At 45.8% G+C, this 22,725-nt stretch overlaps 1 protein-coding gene across 7 annotated transcripts in view; it reads left to right on the forward strand.

The window, feature by feature from the left end:
* TNC (tenascin C) overlaps window positions 1-22,725 on the forward strand; it is a 91,928-nt gene that overhangs the window by 63,547 nt on the left and 5,656 nt on the right. For 6 of the 7 annotated variants that reach the window (XM_055301432.1, XM_055301435.1, XM_055301436.1 and 3 more), the window contains 10 exons: window positions 2,469-2,741; window positions 4,307-4,579; window positions 9,703-9,825; window positions 10,936-11,079; window positions 13,192-13,311; window positions 15,223-15,366; window positions 16,168-16,298; window positions 19,456-19,588; window positions 21,208-21,359; window positions 22,122-22,218. In XM_055301432.1, coding sequence (XP_055157407.1) covers window positions 2,469-2,741; window positions 4,307-4,579; window positions 9,703-9,825; window positions 10,936-11,079; window positions 13,192-13,311; window positions 15,223-15,366; window positions 16,168-16,298; window positions 19,456-19,588; window positions 21,208-21,359; window positions 22,122-22,218 — 1,590 coding nt within the window. The remainder of the gene's footprint in view (window positions 1-2,468; window positions 2,742-4,306; window positions 4,580-9,702; window positions 9,826-10,935; window positions 11,080-13,191; window positions 13,312-15,222; window positions 15,367-16,167; window positions 16,299-19,455; window positions 19,589-21,207; window positions 21,360-22,121; window positions 22,219-22,725) is intronic. The other variant, XM_055301438.1, reaches the window with a different exon arrangement.

Raw genomic sequence — 22,725 nt, forward strand, 5'->3', positions numbered from 1 at the left:
GAAGCATGAGGGTCTTGAAATCAGGCCTGAGTGGTTTCTCATTTTCTCCCACATCTTTCTTTAGCTGCATAATCTTGGCTGGTGCTTGACTGCCCTGAATTCCAATTTCCTTATGAATGAAGAAGGGACACCCACAGCTGATTCCAGCAGCCCTTGTCTCAGGAATTAAATGGTTATGATGGAATTTACCTGCCTGGCATCCAGCAGGCGTCTTCCTGGGCTCTATTTCTTAGCAATAGGAAGGGAGTGGTGTTCTTAAAAATAAGCAACAAGTCTAGATAGAAACTCGGCAACTACTGTTATGAAATCGTGACTTCTTATTTTTTTAAGAGAACAGAGGACATGTTTTAATGTGAGATCAAAAAGTGGTTGTTTTTTCTGTTTCATGCTTTTGTGAATTTAGTCATTCAGAGGAGTCTTCAAATGCAGAACATGCTCCTTTCTGAGTGGGGCTGGGGAGGGAGAGGTGGGGACTTCTATTCTCTTGCATCCCAAAGCAATGAGAAGAGCAGGAGGAGAGGAATGGCCAGCCACAGATCCCTTAGGTCAGGCCCTTACTTGTCGCCCTCTCACAGGACCTCCCACAGAACAGAGAGATGAAAGGCAGGCTGGGAGTGCTGGTCTTGGGAATCCCAGATCTGGTTACAGCATTGTCTCAGCTAATCCTTGAAGTGAAAAGACCCTGAGTCTTAAAAGAAACATATTTTTTAAAAAGAAAAAAAAAAAAAGGCTGAACATGAATGACTATAAATAAGGCCTTAATTGACTAATTAGCCTGAACACCCTCCTTCTTTTTTTTGGAACCTGCTGCTTTGATGGGGTGGAGGTGCAAAGAGGCTAGCTATCAAAAAAGGCGCCATTTATCTAAACAAAACCCAGCAACAGAACTTGAGATCTTTGTCTTGCAGACAAAGAAGTCTGTTTGCACAGTGTATGCAATTTCATCTCTGCCTTTGATAGAGTTATGATTTTTAGGAGATCTTTACATGGTAAAAAAAAAAAATCCTCAAAACAAATGTAAAGTGTGTTAAGTATGTATAGGACGTCCAAGCCACAACGAAATTTAAATCTCTGCTTCAGATGAAAGCAGGGCTGAGGGCATTCATTCACTTGTTCATTCAGTCACCAAAATCTTCTTTTTTTAAACATTTGTCTTAACATTCCGTGGGTTAGACTCTGGGGATTAGTGTAAGGTCATTTATCTCTTTGAAAGTTTCTGTTTAGAAGCAATGGAGCAGGTGCCTCTAAATGAGGTGGAGCTGAAGCAGCCTTGGTCATGGAATGCCCAGGCCCATGCCCCCTCCAATGAAAAACACATTCACCGATATCACATTTTGTTTTGCTAGAGGGGAGTCACTGGACCTTCTTCATCGATCCTGCTTACGCCTCCAGACCTGTCAGCCCTGATGGGGCTGACTAATTAGACATTGGCTTAGGTTGTGGAAAGAGCATTGAGCTTGGAATCAGATAGCTGGGTGGGAGGCCAGCGTAGCCATCCAGTAGATATATGATCCTGGATAAGTCCTTGACCTCCGTTTCCTTTGATGTCATGGGGGTGAAGGGACAGGTAGCAATATCTACTTCGCAGTGTCATTGTGAGGCTTCAATAGGAGAATGGACCTGAAGCCTTGTCAATTGGAAAGTGCTGGCACTTAGAAACTTAGCTGATAATGAGCTCAGTCCTTTGGGAAATCTCAGTGATTGAAAACCCCTTGGCACCTAAGAAATACGAATGCCCGGGACACATGTTTGGTGAATGAATGAACAGATGACATCAGAAGTTACTAAAGATCCAGACTTGTCTTTATCTCCTGACTTTATCCAGGAAAACAAACAGCAAAAGAATTAACGAGTCCTAATATTCCATACTGGGTCACAACCATGATTTGTTAATTCTGACTCATGAAAAAATCCTACCGCCTCCATTTCGGCTTATGAGGATGTCACTAATGGGCCTCATCACCTTGGTTCAAAATGCAAACTAGGACTGGAATAGAAACATATGAAGTATACCAAAAAGGAAGTATATAAGCATATTTGGGGGGGGGGGAGTTGATTTCCTTCCTCTAGACCTGAAGACAGTGGGAAGCAGAGAAAGGGGTTTAGACCCAACAGAAGATATCCAGTTTTATATGGAAAAATGTATGGCTTTTAGAATGAGACCCAGCTAAAAGCCTTGCTTCTATCACCTACGAGCTCTGTGACTTTGGCCAAGCCAATCAACCTCTTGGAAATCAGGGTTTTTTTGCCTGCATAATGGGAATAATGTCTATCTCATAGGCCTGTTGAGAGGTTGATACAAGATAACATCATCTGGCACCCGATAAGCTCTCATTAAATATTCATTTTCTGAGAATTTAACACATTTAGTGTTTGATTGGGTATCTTTGGTATTCATGGAGACTTGTGCTATCCCAGCAGGGTCATTGCTGCTAACCTGAGTTATTTTCACTCCTCCCTTCTTTCAGAGGCCCTGCCCCTTCTGGAAAACCTAACCATTTCCGACATTAATCCCTACGGGTTCACAGTTTCCTGGATGGCATCGGAGAATGCCTTTGACAGCTTCCTAGTAACGGTGGTGGATTCTGGGAAGCTGCTGGACCCCCAGGAATTCACACTTTCAGGAACCCAGAGGAAACTGAAGCTTAGAGGCCTCATAACTGGCATTGGCTATGAGGTTATGGTCTCTGGCTTCAGCCAAGGGCACCAAACCAAGCCCTTGAGGGCTGAGATTGTTACAGGTATTTGGATTCAAGTGAGCCATTTTCTCCCTTCTTTGGTTCTCTTCTGTGTAATCCATCTACCTCATCACCATGGCTTTAACATCCTTGTCCATTTTCTCTACATAATCCATAGTTGTGGTCTGCTCTTTTGTCTTCCCCTCACCCACATTCCCCCTTGTCTTATGTCTCTACCGAGCACTCTTCTCTCACTCCAGAAATGAGAAGGTCGAAATGTTTGCCACTTGGCCTCCCAAATCCTTTAGACCATGTCTTGTCCATAGTTCTTTGTGCTTATTCCACATCACCCTCTTCTGTGTACATCTTGGCTGGTCCTCAGCTATGTTTCAGCCTTCTCAAAAGAAATATACCAATGAGTATATTTCAAAAGCCTATTTACAGCATTTGCCACCTCAAAATCTCATCTGTGATCTTGATAAACTTACCAGGTGGGCTCCTTTTTGGAAACCTACTGCGAACCTATTATACTGGTAAACACTAATGTCATAGAGATTCTTTGACACAGACTAAATCCATAATTTTCTTAAGACTAATAATAATTCCTAGAGACATATAGCATTAACAACTTTAACAATCAGAAACCTGTGTTTCCCAAAGTCTTTCTAGAGTTCACTAGTTCCATAGGATATTCAAAGGTCCTCCTTGGTGAAGAAGTTCCATGTTTAAATAAGTTTTGGAAACACTCAGTTAAACATAGTTTAGTAGTATCCTTGACAACAAGGCTTCACAGAATATCCCAATGTGCATGTGTCTCTCCAAGAGGGACTTACCCAGGCAGTATTCCCCAAACCTTTTTGGTATTGGGTGCCTTTTAAGGAAGAAGAACAAACAGGAATAGTTTGCTCTGAGTACACTTTGGGAAACTCAGCTCTAAATTTACCTCGACATTGAGTTTTGTCTAGTTAAGGCAATCCAAGATAACGCCTTGGGTCCAAAGTATGGAGCACAAGAGGTTCTGGGCCTCAGGTCTACTGTCTGAACACTTATCTAATGGTTTAAAAAGCAAGCAAAAAAGTCAAGAGAAGGAGCCTTCTTTAGTACAAAAGTTCCAAGAAAAAAGCAAAAAGACCATAACGTTTATAACATTTTAAAAGCCATTTTGCTCAGGATCAAGGAAATTCACCCAGCAGTATCTTCATGGGCAACTCTACAGATTGTTAATACGAGTTTATTTGTCTTTCCAAAAAGGAAAAAAAAAGGTCTCACAGAGGATGGGCACTCAGCCATTGGAAGACAGCAAATGTAAACAAGTTACTGGCTTTGAACTTGTTTAATAATGCTGGGAGGGGCCAAAGCTGAGTCCAGATGTGGATTTACAGAATCGCTTTTAGACAAAACTCACATATGCAAGCACCCACTTGGCTTGTACTGAATGTGTGAACTCCATCTTTCCCTTCTCCTTGTTTTGTGTTGAATAATTTTATTTTCGGTATCTCAGGACACTTCTATCTCTGAGAGCCAGGGCCACTGCCTATTGACACCCCCCCTCCAAACTGAAGAAGAAGATTGCACAGGCTGGTAAATGATGTTCTCTCTCCTCCTCCCACCATTTTCTCCTCCTCTAGAAGCCGAGCCAGAGGTTGACAACCTTTTGGTTTCAGACGCCACCCCAGATGGTTTCCGTCTGTCCTGGACAGCTGATGAGGGGGTCTTCGACAGTTTTGTTCTCAAAATCAGAGATACCAAAAAGCAGTCTGAGCCACTGGAAATAACCCTACTTGCCCCCGAACGAACCAGGGACATAACTGGTCTCAGAGAGGCCACTGAGTATGAAATTGAACTCTATGGAATAAGCAGTGGAAGGCGATCCCAACCAGTCAGTGCCATAGCAACAACAGGTATCGTACATAAACAGGAGATAACAGAGAAAAGTCGGGACTTGGGGGTCTTCATTCACAGGGCGGCAAAATAATAAGAGCTTTAAATGCAGCCAAGCTGTTTCAATTATAGACGGTGTGAGTGTGGACAATTTGGCTAAGCCTTTAGGCAAGAAGAGTGTGATGCGATTTATTTAATGGGATTGCGAGGATTGAATGAGATAATTCATGGCAAGCCCATAGCAGAGGATCTGGTGCAGAGCAAGGGCTCAGCGAATTAAAGCTATTTGGATTTTCATTATTTTCATTAATACATCATCATCATTACAGTTACTGCATTTTTAAAATTCCAAAGAGCCTTCTTTCACCCTATTATCTTGTCATTTTGTGTGTGTGTGTGTGTGTGTGTGTAGAAGTACCTCTGGTCAAATGTTTGACCTTACAGTATACAGAGGATAATGGAGAAGTGGTACCTCCGCCTATAAAGATGAATATTTATCAGATGCTATGTGTGAATAATCAGTACCATGCTCAGGAAGGATCAAAGGAGGGAGCTGGCAAGGTCAACAGGCTGCTCTTCGTGAAGCTCATGATTTGATACGATAGATACTCATAGCAACTCTGAAAAGCACTAGAGGGGGAAATGCAAACCCTTTCCCATATGAGTTGTTTCAAGGAGAAAAAAGAAAGTTGATTGGTAACAGGACTCTTTAGAGGGAAAGACCTATATAACAGGTGGGGTGAATTCCCTCCTGAAACTCAGGGACAAAGAGAAGCATAGCATTCCCTGGAGACCACTGCTTCAAAGAGGAATCAGAAGAAAGAATCACAAAAGCACAGGGAGAGGAAAAGGGTCCTGAGAAAGGGTGTAGCCCAGCCCAGCCTCTTCTGTTTGTGCCATAAAGAACCTGAAGCCCAGGAAGATGTGATTTGCCTAGCATCACATGGCCGGGTTTGCTGTAGAACCCAAACACCAACTTATTTTAATTCTATGAAATGTAAGCAGGCTGGAAGACAGATAACCAACAAATATATATACGTGCCATCTCTGACGGGCATAGAGCACAGCATTAGCCAAAACCTTCTCTTTGCCCAGAGTTGGGTGTATTGTGATGTCAAGTCTCAGGACCTGCTGAACTCAGAGAAGCCACCTACAGAAACCATAATCAGCCTCTGTGGGCGTGGAGGGAAGGCTGAAGTGCAGACGGCAGTTCAGTCAGAGGAAAAACCCTGTTTCTTATTAACTTGGACACCCTATCCTTGGGATGCCAGTCCTGTCTCCTCCTCCCTGTGGCTGCCCATAAAACAACTCCAGATCAGAGACAGAACCTGATTTTGACCTTGGTTTATAAACACTGCCTTTCAAAGTTTACTTCTGATCACTGATTTTGTTTTGCCAGTCTTTTTTTTGCTAGAGGTCCTGCAGTTCTAAAGCAAAAAAAAAAAAAAAAAGAGAGAGAGAGAGAGAGAATGAATAATCAAGAGCTTTTTTTGGGGGGGTGTTGTTAAGAACAGAAAGAAAGGAAGAAAGAAAGAAAAAAAAAGAAAAGAAAGTAAGAAGGAAAAGAAAAAGAGACCCTGCTCTTTTGGAAAGCCTTTTCTTTAAGGTCTTATTTTGGGGCTTTATATTTCACAGCCAAGGAGAAGTGTGTGTGTGTGTGTGTGTGTGTGTGTGTGCATGTGTGTGTACACGTGTGTCCGTGTGTGTACACATGTGTGCCCGCACCCCCTTGCTCCGGTACTTGGAGAGGACAGGACAGGACAGGTGACTCCATCAGACAGCATACGTCTAATTCCACCATCACCTGAGCAGTTTCACAAAGCGCCCCTTTTGTCTTTCCCATCCTTCCTCCTCTTTCCTCCCCCACACAGTTGGAAACCCTTCTCTGAGATGTTCTGTTCCTCTTTGTCCTCATAAAAGCTGCTGCAGATTCTCTCACTCCCTGGGCACAAGCTGCCAGCCTTGAGTGCCTGGCAGCAGAGAGGGAGGTTGGGGGCAGCGTAGGGCAGCAGACCTAGTGCTTTGGCCTGGAGACTCTGGGCCCACGCCTGGGAATATATCTAAGCCTCGCTCCACCAGCTGTGTCACCTTGGGCAGGACTCCTTTCCTCTCTGAGCCTTGGTCCCCTCATCTGGCAAGTAAAATCTAACTCAGAATTCAGCCATGAGGTTTAAATAAGATCATGAATGTCATGTACTTCGTTTCCTTACCCATTGTAACAATACTATTATTATGGTTGGGTGATTTTATATGAATTTCATCTTTTTAATGAGCCACTTGGTTCAAAATTCAAAAATTAAAAAAGGATATATAGCAAAGTCGCTATTCAATGCTGTCCCTGCTCCCTAGTTCCTCTCTACAGAGGCGGTCAACATGACCACTTTCTTGTCCATACAAATAGACAAAATCAGGCATAAATCTGTACGCTTTTTAGAATCGTTTCAGGGGAACACTTCCATGCTCTGGCGTATGTGTGTTTCTTCCCAACTCCCACTATGTGCCCCCCCCCCCATCCTACTGTTCCTCTCCTAGCCAGACAACTTTGAAACTCCTCGGCCCATTTCCAGTTCAGATGCACTTGAAACCACACCCCACCAAGTTACAATGGCAATGTGTCAGGGGACCTGACTCAGCAGGTCTGCAGAGACACTTGCTTGGCAATCTTCCCTTCCCTTCTACATGAACCAGGCTCTTGAAGCTCGGTGCCTCTGGCTCTGACTCCCATGAAGCATAAACACAGCAACCACCAATTATAAAGCATGCACTCCTTGCCACATGCAGCAGGGCAACTGACCCGCTTTTATCTCCATGATTCGCCATGACACGGCCAGACCAAGTGGGTGCCGCATTCAGCCCCACTTCACGGATGTGGAAACTGAGAACTAAGGGGGTAAGGCGTTTTTAGCTAGTAAGGCCAGCATAGAATTCAAACCCAGGTCAATCTGACCCCAAAATCCTTGCTCTTAAATCATACTGGCTACAGTAGCTGTCCCCTGGAGCTTAATATGGGACCTTGGACATATGACGTATTTAGTAAAAATATGTGGGAAGGAGAATACATTTTTAAAAATGGTTGTCAACGGCCACATAATTAAAGCAATGGACGTTTGCTCCAGATTTGAGGAGGCAACGTTTTATGCAAATTGCAGATAGAAGCAATTAGCATTTAGCAATTCCAAATGTTTCCCTAATGGAGTTTTTATTGAAAACCAAGCACCCACTTGGGAAGACACAGGCATCACCTTGCTTGGGTCTTCCCAACTTTTCAATAGTAGGGTTTAGTTGCTGTGTGGGGCTCTATCTTCATGTTCCCATTGACCATCTCCTCTACGATGGTGCTGGAGACTTATGGGCACTATTTATGACAGAGGAGATATGCTAAAGTAACAAATAGTCTTTCACACCTAGGGAGGCCTATTGTCCAAAAATTCCACACCATTGAGCCTAGAATTCCATCACTACGGTGCCATTCCTTCGGGTTATTATGCATAGCTGTTTTCCTACCACCACTCTGATCGAGCACATCCCACTCTGATGTATGAAGCTACTAATTCTTATGACTTCCAAGACGGGCAGAGCTTACTGCCGTTTTGTAGATGAGAAAGCCTGGTGTCTAGAGAAAAAAAGCCGTGTCCACAAAGATACATCTAAGATGTGCTGAGGTTTGCAGTCGGAGTGAAAGGCGGCATGGACTGGGCTAGCTGCGGGAGAGCACAGTGCCTGCGTTTACACACCTCGCTGGTTTTTTGGTTTCTTGGTTTTTGGGTTTTTTTTCAGCCAGCCCATCTAGATCTTTCCTGGGAGATTCTTCAAAATCCAGGGTAGCCCATGGGGAAAAGAGTTATATGGGAAAGGAAATAAAGAGAGAACAATCGCATTCACTGAATTCTTACTCGGTGCCAGGTTCTTTTAGGAGTTTTATATCCATGAGCTCTGCTAATCCTGAAGCTATTCCTGTAGGTGGGCATCACTTTTCCCACTGGACAGATGGAGGCTCACAGAAGTGAAGGGAACCGCCTCCGGTTGCCCTCGCCCTCTCTGGTATTTGGACAATCAAGATCTTCCAGGCTCCAGAGCCCTTGTGGTTTCCAAAGCTTGGTTCCAAGGAGAGGGCAAAACCCCAGGCAGCCACAGAGGCTGACGACCAGGAGAAAAGGTCACAGAAGAAAGCCAAAACAGGAGAGAAACCAAAATGAAGAGGGGAAAAACATCTCCCCCAGGGGGCTGTGGGCTTTAAAACTTAATGATCAACGTGGGTTGGAGAGGGAAAAGATGAGGAAATGAGCTCCCCGGAGACCTGAAAATTGTTTCCTGATCTCTCTGGTTAAACATGGTCAGCTGAAGAGGGCAAAGAGCTAAGCCAAAAACTACACAGAGGAGAGCCAACGGAAACTGGGTTTGGGGGGAAGGTATTTATGTAGCAGAAACTGTCCCGTGGGCATGGCTCTCCCTGCAGGTAGACCCAGTACGCAGAGGTGTTGCCTTTGCTTGCTCGCCTGGCTCTGGACCTCCATCCAGTTCTGGGAATGGGTTTGTCGAAGTCGGTTTCCCTGTCAATGTCATTTCCAGGATCCCCACGCTGCACCGGCTCTGCTGCAGCAGTCCTGGGACCCAGAAAGGTGACACCACAACCACGTGTGTTGGAGAACCAAGTCTCAGTTTCCTCCTCTGTAAAATGACTACAACCATACCTTCTACTCAGGGGTTTCTCAATGAGGATTGATCCTTATCGGTTACAAAGAACTACATAATTGTCAAGTCTTGGTATCATTTATAAAAGGAACTAGAAAGCTAAGGTTGGGGGGGGAAATGCTAAAACTGAAATATTGTAGGATGGCATATTTTCCCAAGCTGTGACACAGCTCAGACTCATTTCCTCAGATATCAGCTGTGGTGTTAGCATCCTACTTGAATGAAACCTAATGGCTGCTCTCAGGCTCTGGGCCCTATACCTGAATGAGAGAGCAATAGTTTCTCTTAAGCCACAACTTGACCGCAGATCACCGTATTCTCCATCTGAAAGGCTTGGCTCAGACACAAACTCTAGAGGCTGAGGTTTCCTGGATAAGGAATCCAGGAAGAATCTTTGAGGAGCAAGATGGTTGACTATTTCTGGGTTTCTCCTGTGCTTTCTCCTTGACAGCCATGGGCTCTCCCAAGGAGATCAGTTTCTCAGACATCACTGAAGATTCGGCTACTGTCACCTGGATGGCGCCCTCGGCCCAGGTGGAGAGCTTCCGGGTTACCTACGTGCCCATTGCAGGAGGTAGGACACTCCAAGACGGGAGGGGAGGAGCAGCCTGGAGGGTTTGTTTGAGTGGGCTAGAGAAGGGCGTCTGATAATCCCATCTCCCAAACACAACCAAAGGAAGTTACTTCCTTCTATTTGAGACCCTCTCTGTAGGTTTCATTTGTAAAATGCTGTAAGATCTTTGGAAGAACTGCCTTGTGAAGGGTCATTTTATGAAGACCCTCTCCAGCGTTGAACCTCTCGATTCCCATGAGAAATGGACTCCGATGTTGTTTTCACTCAATGGCAGAGACTCTAAATACATCTGAGCACACTCATCTGAGAAGCTCATCTTGACCTGCTTGCATGTGGGGTTTTACCCTTTGGTCTCGAAATCTGTCTGTCTCAGCACAGATGGGGAGCTGTGACTTTGGCAGTAGAACTGGGAGTCCTAGCTCAGCACCAGGGGGCTACAAAGACCGTGGTGGGGTGGCGGGGAGGGGGCATGCACAGTCAAATCTGCCCAAAGACATCCTGGCAAGCAGAAGCATGTACAGAAGGGATGGTTGATATCTCTTCGGAGGAATGTTGTGGCAGCTCTACGGAAGTTTCGCCGGCTGGTATGTAAGCTCCTAACTCGCCCTGAAATATAACTTGTGGCCTTTTTAGCAAATATAAGAGTACCACACTTGACCATGACCATCTTCTTTCCTTGAAGAGTAGTAGAATCTCGGCGAGTAAGGGAGCCACTACATTCCAAAGCTAAGACAAAGGGTTAAATATATCCAATATACATTACATAGTGAGCTTTTTTTATTCTTTGTGGGAAAAATAAATAAATAAATAAATAAAAACATGCCAGCTCTCTACTGAACGGAAACTTGCCATTTTTAGCACATTGTGACTTCATGTTTTTTTCCTCTCCTGGCTTGGATTTTGGCATCTGCATGGATGGAAAAAAAGCATTATACAAAAAGTAAGACCTCTTCGCTTATGCCAGAGGGTAGGAGCTAATGGGAGGAAGTCAAGAAAATGGTATTGGATCAAGATACAGTTTCATTTCCAAATAGGATACACCCGTTCTTGGGGCAACGGTAAATTTCAGTGAGGTTCACCATTCCCGATCTTGCTTTTGCCATGTTCCAGGGACATCCTCAGAGATAAATGTGGATGGAACCAAGACCCAGACCAGGCTGATGAAGCTCTTGCCCGGAGCAGAGTACCTTGTCAGTGTCATCGCCATGAAGGGCTTCGAGGAAAGTGAACCAGTCTCAGGATCGTTCACCACAGGTGTTTTTCCCACCTTCCACATAATTGCTCATGACTCAGCCTGTGGAAAAAACTCTTTTATTTGGGAAATCCTAGTGGAAAATAGGAATGAGTTTGAGGCCCAAATACCTCATTTCTGGCCTGTCCCTGGCCTCTTATGGGCAGGGTAGCCTGGACTTCATCCTTAACCTCCCTGGGCCTTCATTTCTTGGGTTGGTGTGGAAGAAAGAGCACACATTTGGGAGTCATACTGACCTGGGTTGAAATGCCAAGTCTACAACTTCTAGATACCTGAGCTGTCAGTTAACTTCTCTAGGATCTAGTTTCCTTTTCTGTAAAATGGGTACAAGTCTGCTTCCTTTGCAGGGTGCTGTAAGAATCACATGAAATGATATATGTAAAGCATCTGTACATGTAAATGACTGTGCCCGTTGATCCACCTCTTTCCCTCCCTGCCTATTGAGAGAATCCTTTCAAGCAGGTGCATCACATAGATGTGCAATGGTGACAGCTATAAAGTAATTGCACTTGATTGGGTGGCTACTGTGTTCCGGCCACTGTTACTAAACCCTTTGCGTTTAAACCATTAATATGGCTATTATCATTCCCATTTTACAGAGGAAACAACTGAGATCCAACGAAAGGAAATACCTTGGCCTAGGCCACACCACTTACTAGTTATGCTGAAGCAAATTTGAACTTAGGTCAGTCTCACTCCAAGCCCTGTGTTCTTCTAAAATAGAGGATTATTTTCCTATTATAACCTGATTTGTGCAGCATACTGTAAGGAGGGAGAAATAATGAATTGCATTGAAGCAGAATGAAGTGGAAATTTTCTCTTCAGGCAGCCATGTCTCCAAACAATTTATCCTTTGATAGACGACCAATTATCCAGTCTAATCCATTAAGGGATCCAAAGAATGGGCCTCATAGGAAATTTTTAAAAATATCCTAATAGTCGAAAAAAGTTGATTATATGCAATTAAAACATCCCATCTGAACCCAGAGTCCTCTCCGCCCTGCCACACAGGCCCTTATTTCCCCCATAGAATTCTTTCATTCATGGACTCTCCAATTGCAAAAGCTGGTTGCACTTCCTCCCGAGGCCCATTGTCCTCAGTATTTAAAGGAGATTCTGTACAGGCAGGCTCAAGCAGGAAGAGGCTTGGAGTAGACCATGCGGGCTCCCAAAATCACTCTGCCTTCTCCTACGTCTCACATCTCTTGGAGCTCAGGAGCCTCATCTTTGAAACGAGCTGATGACAGCTGCCCTCCACCCTCCCAGGGCCGTTGTTCTGGAATAACTGAGTAATAAATGCAAATGCAAGAGGATAATAGTCATATTCAGGTTCCTTTCTGAGAAAGGGATGTTAGGTCTTAGCAGTGGTCGGTTAAACAGGCCCATACTCTTTGTCCGTACAAGTCATCTGGGAGTCATATCTAAGACTCCAACAATGTTAATAGTCACGTTAAGAACAGCAGCTGCCCTGAGCAAGCACTGCCCTAGCACACGTCACACATACATCGACTAGTTCATCCAGCAGCCACCCTCTGACACCTGAAGAAATGAGGTTTGTAAAAGGGCACACAGACACTAGCCAGAGAAGCCACAATAGAGCCGGGGACTGCCAGCCCTGGGGCCTGACTCCCTGTTGCCCACCAGCCACCTACCTGGAGTTATCTATCGTTCAAAGCCCAAAAGAGCCTCCAGCAGCCTTTACTCTCTAAGGCTCCCTGTTTTTGTAAGTTCTTACACTGGGAAAAGTGGTATGAACTATTATAATGACAACCCTCACCATGTGTTCAGCCCTTTCCAGTTTATATAGCTCCTTTCCACCTATCATAGCATGTGAGCATCAAAACAACACTGAGGGTAAAGCCAGACAGAATTAGTGTCCCCATTTTACAAGTGGGGAAATAGAGACCCAAGATAACCCAGCCAGCAAGTGAAGGAATCATGACTCAAACCCAGGTTGTCCTGGCCCCAGACCCAGGACTTGGAACTGTCCATGCAGCAGGCACTGTGTCCCAACACCAGGAGTCCAGGAGCAGGGAGACAGCCGAGCAGCTGTGGTCTGATGTCCCAGCCCATGACTGCCTATCTCTCCAACATGTCATCATCTTTCTTTGCAGCTCTGGATGGCCCATCTGGCCTGGTGACAGCCAACGTCACCGACACGGAAGCCTTGGCCATGTGGCAGCCAGCCATCGCCCCGGTGGACAGTTATGTCATCTCCTACACAGGGGAGAGAGGTAAGGTCATGTCTAAGACCCTCGCCACCAGGAGGAGTGTCTGTCATGCAGTTATCCCTCTTCCCTGTCATGTTGGCCCAGGATGGCAAAAATACATGGGTAACTTGTGGCTCTTGAACTCAGAATAGACTCATGGGCTGAAGGCTGGGGCTGGGTAAGTTGATGTGTGGGGTCTGGCCAGAGGGTGGCAAGGGAGAGTCACCCATCCTCCTCTGCTTGTTGACAACTGAAGAGCATCAATGTTGTGGTTATACCAAGGGAGGTCAGCAGGCCATTTAAAGGGGAAAAAGGGCACATGTCCAGCCTGCATGCGTTTCCCCAGTCCGTCCCATCTCTCCTACTAGTCTCCCTGCCTGTCACTGTGAGCCTTCCTCTCTAGGCAGCTACCCCCATCTCTTACAAAGAATGAGTTCAGAATCTAGAGTCTTTTTTTTTTTTTTTATGATAGTCACAGAGAGAGAGAGAGAGAGGCAGAGACACAGGCAGAGGGAGAAGCAGGCTCCATGCACCGGGAGCCCAACGTGGGATTTGATCCTGGGTCTCCGGGATCATGCCCTGGACCAAAGGCAGGCGCTAAACCGCTGCGCCACCCAGGGATCCCTAGAATCTAGAGTCTTAAACAGGCTATTTCAGGAGGCACTGGGGAGCCCGGGCCTCTTAAGGTCTACAGAGGAGTCCAGTTGTAACAGATGAGATTGAGAAATCAGAAATTATTTCTCCCTGTCTTTGCAGACATCTATGCTAATTAATTTATTCAGTTGGCCTACTAGACACTTATTCGGGGCAGCAATACTCCATGGCCACCAAAATGTAAGATCAAATATAAGTTAGAGAGAGGAGAAAGATACTGCTTTTCAGTGAATGAACTCATGCTTTTGTAATGAGCTACCCTAGACAAAGACTTTACTATCTTAATCCCAAAGTATGTGTAAGCTTCATATTTTATGGTTCGGTTTTGTTTTACTTGCAGTGACATCATGAGGAGGTGCCAGAACCCATACCTGGGGCCCCTGAAAATCTTAATTCCTCCCTGGGCTCAACCTCAGGGAGTTCTTTATGAGCATAGAATGAATTGGAGAATGAGAGAAGGGAGATTTGGGGGTTTATTCTTTTTTACTCTTCTATTTATTCATTCATTCATTCATCTCTTCAATTCTTAAATATTCCCAATGAGCAAACTCCTTAGAGTCAAGGAAGCTGATGTCATAACACCTACAGCAAATCAGAATATAGTTCACAAGGATTATGGAGCCAGAAGATGCAGATCTAGAAAAGGGCCTGGTCCAGGAAAGCAGGTTTCATAGAAGATAAACAGGATGATGGACTCATTCCAGTTTACCCAGGGCTTTCCCAGTGCCAGCACTAAAAGCCCCATGCCCTGGGAAATCTCTCAGTCCCCCACAAGCCAAAGAAGTCGGTCGGTCACCTGAGATCAGGAAATAAACACATGCACCTGGCACCGTGCTTTGGTTTCCAGCACTGGACATGACCCAATAGATCTGAGAAGTAGTAACCAGGCTGTAGTGGGTCTGTGTCTGCCTGATTTTTGTGGTTCTCAACACAACATTTGTCAAATTATAAAAGGACACAAGAGTAAGAGAACAAGAGGGGAGACCATGTAAGGGGACACATTAAATCTGGGCAGCCCGAGGCTTGGAGACGTTAGCTCGCTAGCCTCGTTAGCTTCCTCTTGTTCTTGTGCCTGGAAAAATCCAGTCTCCATATGATAAATCCTTTATATGTGAGGTGAGCACTCAAGAGAGAGGCAAGGGTGTGAGTCGGAAATCAGACCTGCTTTTCTTCAGGGTCACTGAAAGTTTCCGCTGGAAGTAGATGTGTGCGCCGTGTGCCACGTGTGCTGATGGCTCACACAGGGAGAGGTAACCACCTCGGTGTGTATTTCATGTTTAGTGCCAGAAATTACACGCACAGTGTCCGGGAACACGGTGGAGTATGCCCTGACCGACCTCGAGCCTGCCACGGAGTACACGCTGAGGATCTTTGCCGAGAAAGGGCCCCAGAAGAGCTCAATCATCACCACCAAGTTCACAACAGGTACGAAGACGCCCACCCACAGCCTCCCTCTTAGACGGTCATGCTCTCCAAGCCTTCTTTCCTAAGTCAGATCCTTGCAATGTGATGATGTCAGCACCAGCTCAATTCACCAGCGCCCACTCAATCAGGACCTTAAGAAACACACCATTTCCTTTTGAACTAAAATGACCTTATTCTCCCCATGGACTAGGAAACAGTTTTAAGAGGATGGCCTTTTTAAGTGAAAAACCAGTCCCCGTTGGCCCTAAACCCAGTATTTAATGATCCATATTCTAGGCAGGGAAATATTTTTAAGAGAAAGATTTTATGGCACATTTTCCTGGATGTCCATTGGGTTTTATACATTGAGATCTTTTTACAAACTGCAGCAAATGGGAAAGCAAATGGGGAAATACTCATCCTTTCAGTAGAGGTGAACACCAATATCTGCACTCATCTATCTGCTTACTGAGGAGCAAGGGGGGTTAGGGATGACGTTCACAGCTCTGTCTTTCTCCGCAAATCCACCCAAGGCCAATCAAGAGTATGTTGGGCTCAAAAAAAAAAAAAAAAAAAAAAAGTATGTTGGGCTCAGGAAAACCTGGCCCTTCAGGTGAAACAAACCACAGAGAATTGTCTTTGGAGATCACATGACTCAATCTCCTCATTTACAGATGAAAGGTTCTGCACAAGGTCACATAGGTCAACGGTAGGGAAAGGACTCGAAGCCAGGCTTCCTGATAACCCAGCCAGGGATTTTTGTCCTAGAGTTGTTGATATATTTGCTGACGTATTTGATAACAGATGACTTACCTTCTGCAGACCTTGATTCTCCAAGAGACTTGACTGCCACTGAGGTTCAGTCAGAAACTGCCCTCCTCACCTGGAGACCCCCCCGGGCATCTGTCACTGGTTACCTATTGGTGTATGAATCTGTGGATGGGACAGTTAAGGTATGTTGAAGTCTGTAAACTCCCCGCTGCTGTTTGAAACCTGTACAAGATCCTCAAAGGAGAGAAGAATTACCCTGGGGCTATTTCTCCATCCCAGCACAGCTAGGGAGCTGGAAAAAAAAAAAAATTAATAGGGACTGGATGCCATGCCAGGTCTTCTGAATCATATGCTCCAGCCTCCCTGTCTCATTTTAACCAGACTCCAGTTTTGATAGCCTGCCAAGGTCAAGAACCACTGCTCACAAGACTGAAGGACATTTTAGGAGCTGGATTCGTGGTCCTTTAATGTTTTGTTGAGCAGAAGCCAAGGGCCTCTTTAGCATCTTTGCCGTATATACACTATCTTGCACATGGCATAGTTCCATTACATATCGAAACATACGTCACCACATTCTTATGACATCAACTGTGGATACTATTTACAGCAATTGTTATTTATATTCTCTCCCCATTAACTTCTTTTATTTTACTTTCCCATTTGAAATAACTTTAGCCCTTCCCTTCATACAAGTGAACTTGACCTCTAAACTTTATTTTCTGAACCTGTTACTGAATTTTTCATTTTAGTCATCGCTCTTTACCTGTCCAAGATCTTTTACTTATTCCCTGCTCATTCACCTTTCTCTAGCGTATGGTTTGTATTCCACGTATCATTGTCTTCTCTTTATCTCTAAGAATATATGTTAACTGGTTTTTTGTTTTACAACCTTCATAGTGTCTCTTCCAAATTCTTCTTCTTCTTCTTCTTCTTCTTCTTCTTCTCTTCTTCTTCTTCTTCTTTTTTCTTCTTCTTCTTCTTCTTCTTCTTCTTCTTCTTCTTCTTCTCTTTTTTCTCTGTCTGTGTCATTGCTATTGTTTGGTTTGGGTCTTTATCTTTCATTTTGGAGACTTCCACCCAATGTCTGATGATCCTTTTGTACTTGAGCCAAGAATGAAAACAGCTTATTGGGAGTTCCGATTGCAGACACAGGCCTTGTCAACTAATGGGGGTCACCATAGAGTGAGTAGGCAAGAACCCAGCTATTTTGTTGGGGGACTTCAAGTAGCAGTTCTGTAAGCCTTTTCTCTGGAGCTAACCCGCCTCCCTGGAGGTCTTCCAACCCCTTCAAAACAAACTGCCAGGAGAGTGATCAGAGAAAGAGCCTGAGACCCTACTGTGTACATACCTTCACTTCTGTTTCCAGTGCATCCACCTGGTGGATTTGAATCCAGAGTCTTCTTTCTGGTCAGTGTCTCCAGAGAGTTAACCTCACTGTTTCATCTGGAGGGAAAGCCAGTCATCCACACCGTAGGGGGGTTGGGGAGAGCTTGGAGTTTAAGCCTTTTAAACAGACTTCTGTTCACCCATGCCCCACACTGGCCTTCAAAGGCGTCTTCGCTTTCATAAAAATTCCATTCCTGAACTTGCTGGGCTCAGCAGCATTCATCAACCAGCTTCTGACTGGCCCCACCCACTCAGTCAGTTACCCCCCAGCCTTCTGAGTTCTGCACCCCCCGGGGTTGTCACTCCAGGACTCCCTTCCCATCTCTCAAGATACTGTTGACATTGCATGCTTGTGTCTCATCTGTCATTCACTTCATCCTCATGGGCTTGTACCTTCTATCCCTTTACTCTCATTGTAGTGGGTTCCAGAAGAAAGTAGAGCTAAACTGGCATGTCCAATCTGCCATGTTTAACTAGTGCATTGATTCACTAAAATGAGTGCATTGGATTGACCAATCTTGAAAGTCCCTTCCCAGCAGGCATTCTAGGACTGTGTTTACCTGAAGTCTTGAGCCTCATTTCAATCTACCCTGATTGCTTAGAAAAGGACTTTGCACAGCAGCCTAGAGAGCTGAGCCATCATGTATCCCCCAAGTAATTCAATGAACTCAGCTTTAGACTTGATCCTTCCCCAGGGACCAGACCTGAGGGCCACATAAAGGTCACTGGTGTCAACTTACTGACTTAACCTTTCCTGTCCAATCCCCAACTCTGTATGTTTCACTCAAGAAAATCAACCTGGTGTAGGAGGAGAGTCCTAGACAGGATGTTAGGAGACAGGAGATGAGACTAACGTCTGCCACCAACAAAATATGGAGTGAGAGCAAGTCCCTCGGCTTCTCTGAAAGTCAGCCCCCCACCCTTCATGGGAAGAATCAGGAGGTGAGGTTTCACCTGCCCAGCATGAAGATGCAAGAGAACCTTGCAGGGTCCTGACATGACTCATTATTGTCTGTGCCTTGTCGGCTGTGTTTGCAGGTTGCAGACAGCACTGTTGGGTTAGGCTTGCCAGCAGTGTAGGTTGGATTCCAATCCCAGACACCAAGACACCAAGGTCATCTGCTAAAAGGTGAAGTCACAGGCATTGGAAGCTAGAAAGAGAATTTGAAAAGGAGGAAAATCTGGACAGCAGCCCAGTGAGCAATCACAAACTACAGGGGTAGTGAGAGGCATGCATGCCTCTCCTGGACATCTCTGTTCTAGGGTCAGCTTCTGCTTCCTGCCATACCTGCCAAGCTCCTGCAATCACCCCTGACTCAAGAGAGCCCCAGAGTCACTGCAACAGGATCGTGTGGGAAGCTTCTTAAATATGCACTTGGCAAAGCTCCACTTCTGGCCCTTACTCAGAGTTGGAGGCCAGGCATTGTTTTATTTTAAAGCTTCCCAGAGGACTGTGAAAAAGATCCATATTAGGGACATTGATATGACAGGTCTCAAAATCTAATCCTTTTGCCATTTGTATGGTTCATCATGTTACAAAGCTAAGCTCGGTTCACATCATTCACTTGTTCAAAAACCTTTGGGGAATCCACGTTCCTTATGATAAACTTCAAACTCCACAGCTTGGCACTTAAGACCCTTTGTAACCTGGTTTTTGTCCACTTCTTCCACCACTCCACCACCTAAAACCAACTGTGGTCGAGGTAGGTCCTTACTTCTGCATATTATTTTAATGCCTCTCTTGGCCTCAGGACCTTTGCTCATGCTGCACTCTCCCCATCTCTGATGTCCCAGAAGTGAGCATGGAACCTGACACACAGTGAGACTCAGTGGATTCTTTTGAATGAAGAAATGAATGGATGAGTGAATGAAGGCATGTATCAGCTATACCCTGAGGGTTTATGTGACAAAAAAAAAAAAAAAACACTATTATATTCTTTCTTCTGCCCTTAGGAAGTCATTTTGGGTCCAGAAACCACCTCCTATAACCTGGCAGAGCTGAGCCCATCCACCCACTACATGGCCAAGATCCAAGCATTGAATGGGCCCCTGAGGAGCAAGCTGGTCCAGACCATCTTTACCACAAGTAAGGGGCTCAGGGTGCAACGGGGCCTTGAGATGGAACTTTGTGAGACTAAGTCAAACCTCCACTTCTCCTCTGACTATAACTGAATTTTTCCATTAAAAGGCTCAATGCCTGCTACTACCTGAAAGGCCCAGGAATGTGGGTGCAGGAGGGCAAGGGCCTCCCTTTCCCGAGGTGAATGGGAAGGAGAGCCAGTAGTGAGACATCTGGATACAAACCCCGTCTCCCCCATCGCTCTGGGTGATTTAGGCAAGTTACCGCCATTCTGCATCTATACAATGGGATCACTAAGGATCCCTTCTTCACAAGGACCTTGTGCAGGTCCCTGGGTTGTATCTGAACTCCCAGCCCAGGGGGCAGGGCTCACTGTAAGCTGTGTCCCTTTTCTTCCCCTTCAGCATGTCAGCCTTTACAAAGTCTGTCCATGTTCAAAAGCAGAAACAGTCCTCCACCCAAGCTGGTAGAATAATCAGGGCCCAGGTTTCTGGCGGGAGAAGGAGAGGCTCCCAGTGACTAAATGCTTATAGTATGAGTGAGACTCAGATCTCGGCTCAGGTGTCCCAGCCCAGGGAACCAGCCCTGCACCCTGCCACTGGGTGTCTTCTGCAGATGGCAAATGGGCAAGGTTTCACAGGGAATTAAGAAGAAGCATGCGTTTCTGAGAAAGGGAGGAGTTGGCCTTTGGAAAGCGCTGACCATGGGATACACAGAGTGCATCCCGCAGCTGCCTCCTGCCCTTCACCCTTCACTCAAGTCACTCTGCACCCACCTGCCGAGGGAGGTGCAAAAGCAACAATCCCTCTTGCCAGACCTCACGCCAGGTGCTGGGAACACAAAAATATGAGTGTGCCCTAAAGATGCTCCCAGACCAGAGCCGGGAGGTGAATAAGGACACAGCTAATGGTACGGCCTCAGGAAAAGGGGTAGTACAAGGAGGAGGTCAGGTCAGATCAGAACCAACAGTTCTCTGTTCCGTCTGCTGAGCAGACCCCAAGATCATCCATTTCTATCAAGTTTTACCTTTTTTTTTTTTTTTTTGTCTTGGAGATTCCCCAGACATTCTTGTTTGTTCCCTCTAAGATTCCCAAGCTCAGAGCAGTTAGATGACTTCTCCAGTGTCCTGAGGCAAAGGAGGGCAAGTTCGGGATGAGATTCCTTGCCTTTGGCTCCCAAATCCTCTGAAGAAGTTGGGATGCACTGTTATTAGATGCCCAGGAGAGCGTCCTGATCCACAGCAAGCCTCCTACTGGTGCTAGAGACCCGGCCATCCTGCCAGGACCTAGGTCTGCACCAGGTGCTGCCTGGCTGCTCAAGATAGATCAAGGTCAGCCTGATACACACTCATCACCGTGGTTTAGCCCTCCTCCCACTGAGCTCATCGGCCACTGCCATGAATATAAGAGACTGAGCTGGGTCCCTTATATCCCTAACTTCTAAAGCCTCATTGCACCCCTGCAAAATAGGCCTTATCCCCATCGTGCACACAAGAGAACAGAGCCTCAGAGAGAGTAAGTGGCTGGTTCATAGGCATCTAGCCGATACACAGTGGAGCTGCAGTTTGAAAGCTCCTACCCCAATCCTCCTAGTCTAAGAGGTCACTCTTCCTTCTTCTCCCACAGTTGGACTCCTGTACCCATTCCCCAGGGACTGCTCCCAAGCAATGCTGAATGGAGACACAACCTCCGGCCTCTACACCATTTATCTGAATGGTGATAAGGCCCAGGCTCTGGAAGTCTACTGTGACATGACCTCCGATGGGGGTGGATGGATCGTGAGTATCCAGGGCTCTCAGGCATGGGGCATGGGGCATGGGGGTGGAGGGCACAGTAGGGGTGGGGAGTGGAACAGGTCCTCCCCGTGCACTCAGACACACCCAGGTTTTGAGGTTTTTGCAAGATAATGCCTGTCATACAGAGATGCTCAGGAGCCATCTCTTAAACAAAGGAATGGGAAAGAAGCTGGGGATAAAAGCTAGGAGAAAATAATGTTCTTGTAATTTATCTGATTGATCCTCAAAAGACTCTGTGATGCATAAAAATGACGGTTGTAGAGCCCATTATGTGGATTAATTAGCATTTGCTATCTAGCAGACACTGTGCTAAGAGTTTTACATGAATTATTTCAGTCTCATTACTTTTCTAACTGGATAGTGTTTTTTTTTTTTTTGTAATTAATAAACTTAAAAAATTATTTATTTGAGAGAGAGAAAGCCCAAGCGAGCATGAGCATGAGCATGAGCAGGGAGCGGGGCAGAGGGAGGGAGAAGCAGGGTCCCCGCTGAGCATGGAAGCCAGATGCAAGGCTCGATTCCAGGACCCTGGGATCAGCCCTGAGTCAAAGGCAGACGCTCAACCGCTGAGCCATCCAGGGGCCCCTGGGTGGCACTTTTAATCCCTGTTTTTCACGTGGAGGTGGCCTGCCCAGAGTTACACAGACAAAGCCGGGGACTGGTCTGATGTTCTTCCTCTCAAAAAGATGCCTTCTCTCTCTTGCAGTAGCTAAAGCGCACCCTGATGCATTGGTTATGTTACAGGTGTTCCTGAGGCGCAAGAACGGACGTGAGGATTTCTATCGCAACTGGAAAGCCTACGCTGCTGGGTTCGGGGACCGAAGAGAAGAATTCTGGCTTGGTAACGCAGCCCTGCATGTTTGCATCCCAGATGCCCATTTCTCCCCTCCTTGTCATTGTTCCTAATCCACAGCGCCCATAGGAGAGAGACAGACTAGGAGGAAACAATAGTTATGGTAGTAGACACGGGATACCAGCTCTTCCATGGAAAAGACTAAATTCTTTAGGTCATTAAAAATAAAAACCTGGTCCTGGGCGAGCCAACAACCAGACTGAGTCTAGCCTGAAGTCATTCACTGAACCACTTATAGACTCATCCTCTCTGATATTATTAACTGTTTCCGTTCTGGGCTCCAGGTGTTGAGATGGGCCTTATAGCCATAACCTTGAGCCTCAAGCACCTGTGCAAGGTACAAAATTCCCATCTTGCACATGGGAAAAGAGGGATGAAGTCCCATACCCACAGGAATCTAGCCAATAAACAGTGAAGCTGCAACTTGAAATCTCCCCAAATAACACTTCAGTGCCATCATCCACCCACCCACCCATCCATCCATCCACCCATCCA

Source organism: Nyctereutes procyonoides, unplaced genomic scaffold (assembly GCF_905146905.1).
Source record: "Nyctereutes procyonoides isolate TBG_1078 unplaced genomic scaffold, NYPRO_anot_genome, whole genome shotgun sequence".
Lineage (NCBI taxonomy): Eukaryota > Metazoa > Chordata > Mammalia > Carnivora > Canidae > Nyctereutes > Nyctereutes procyonoides.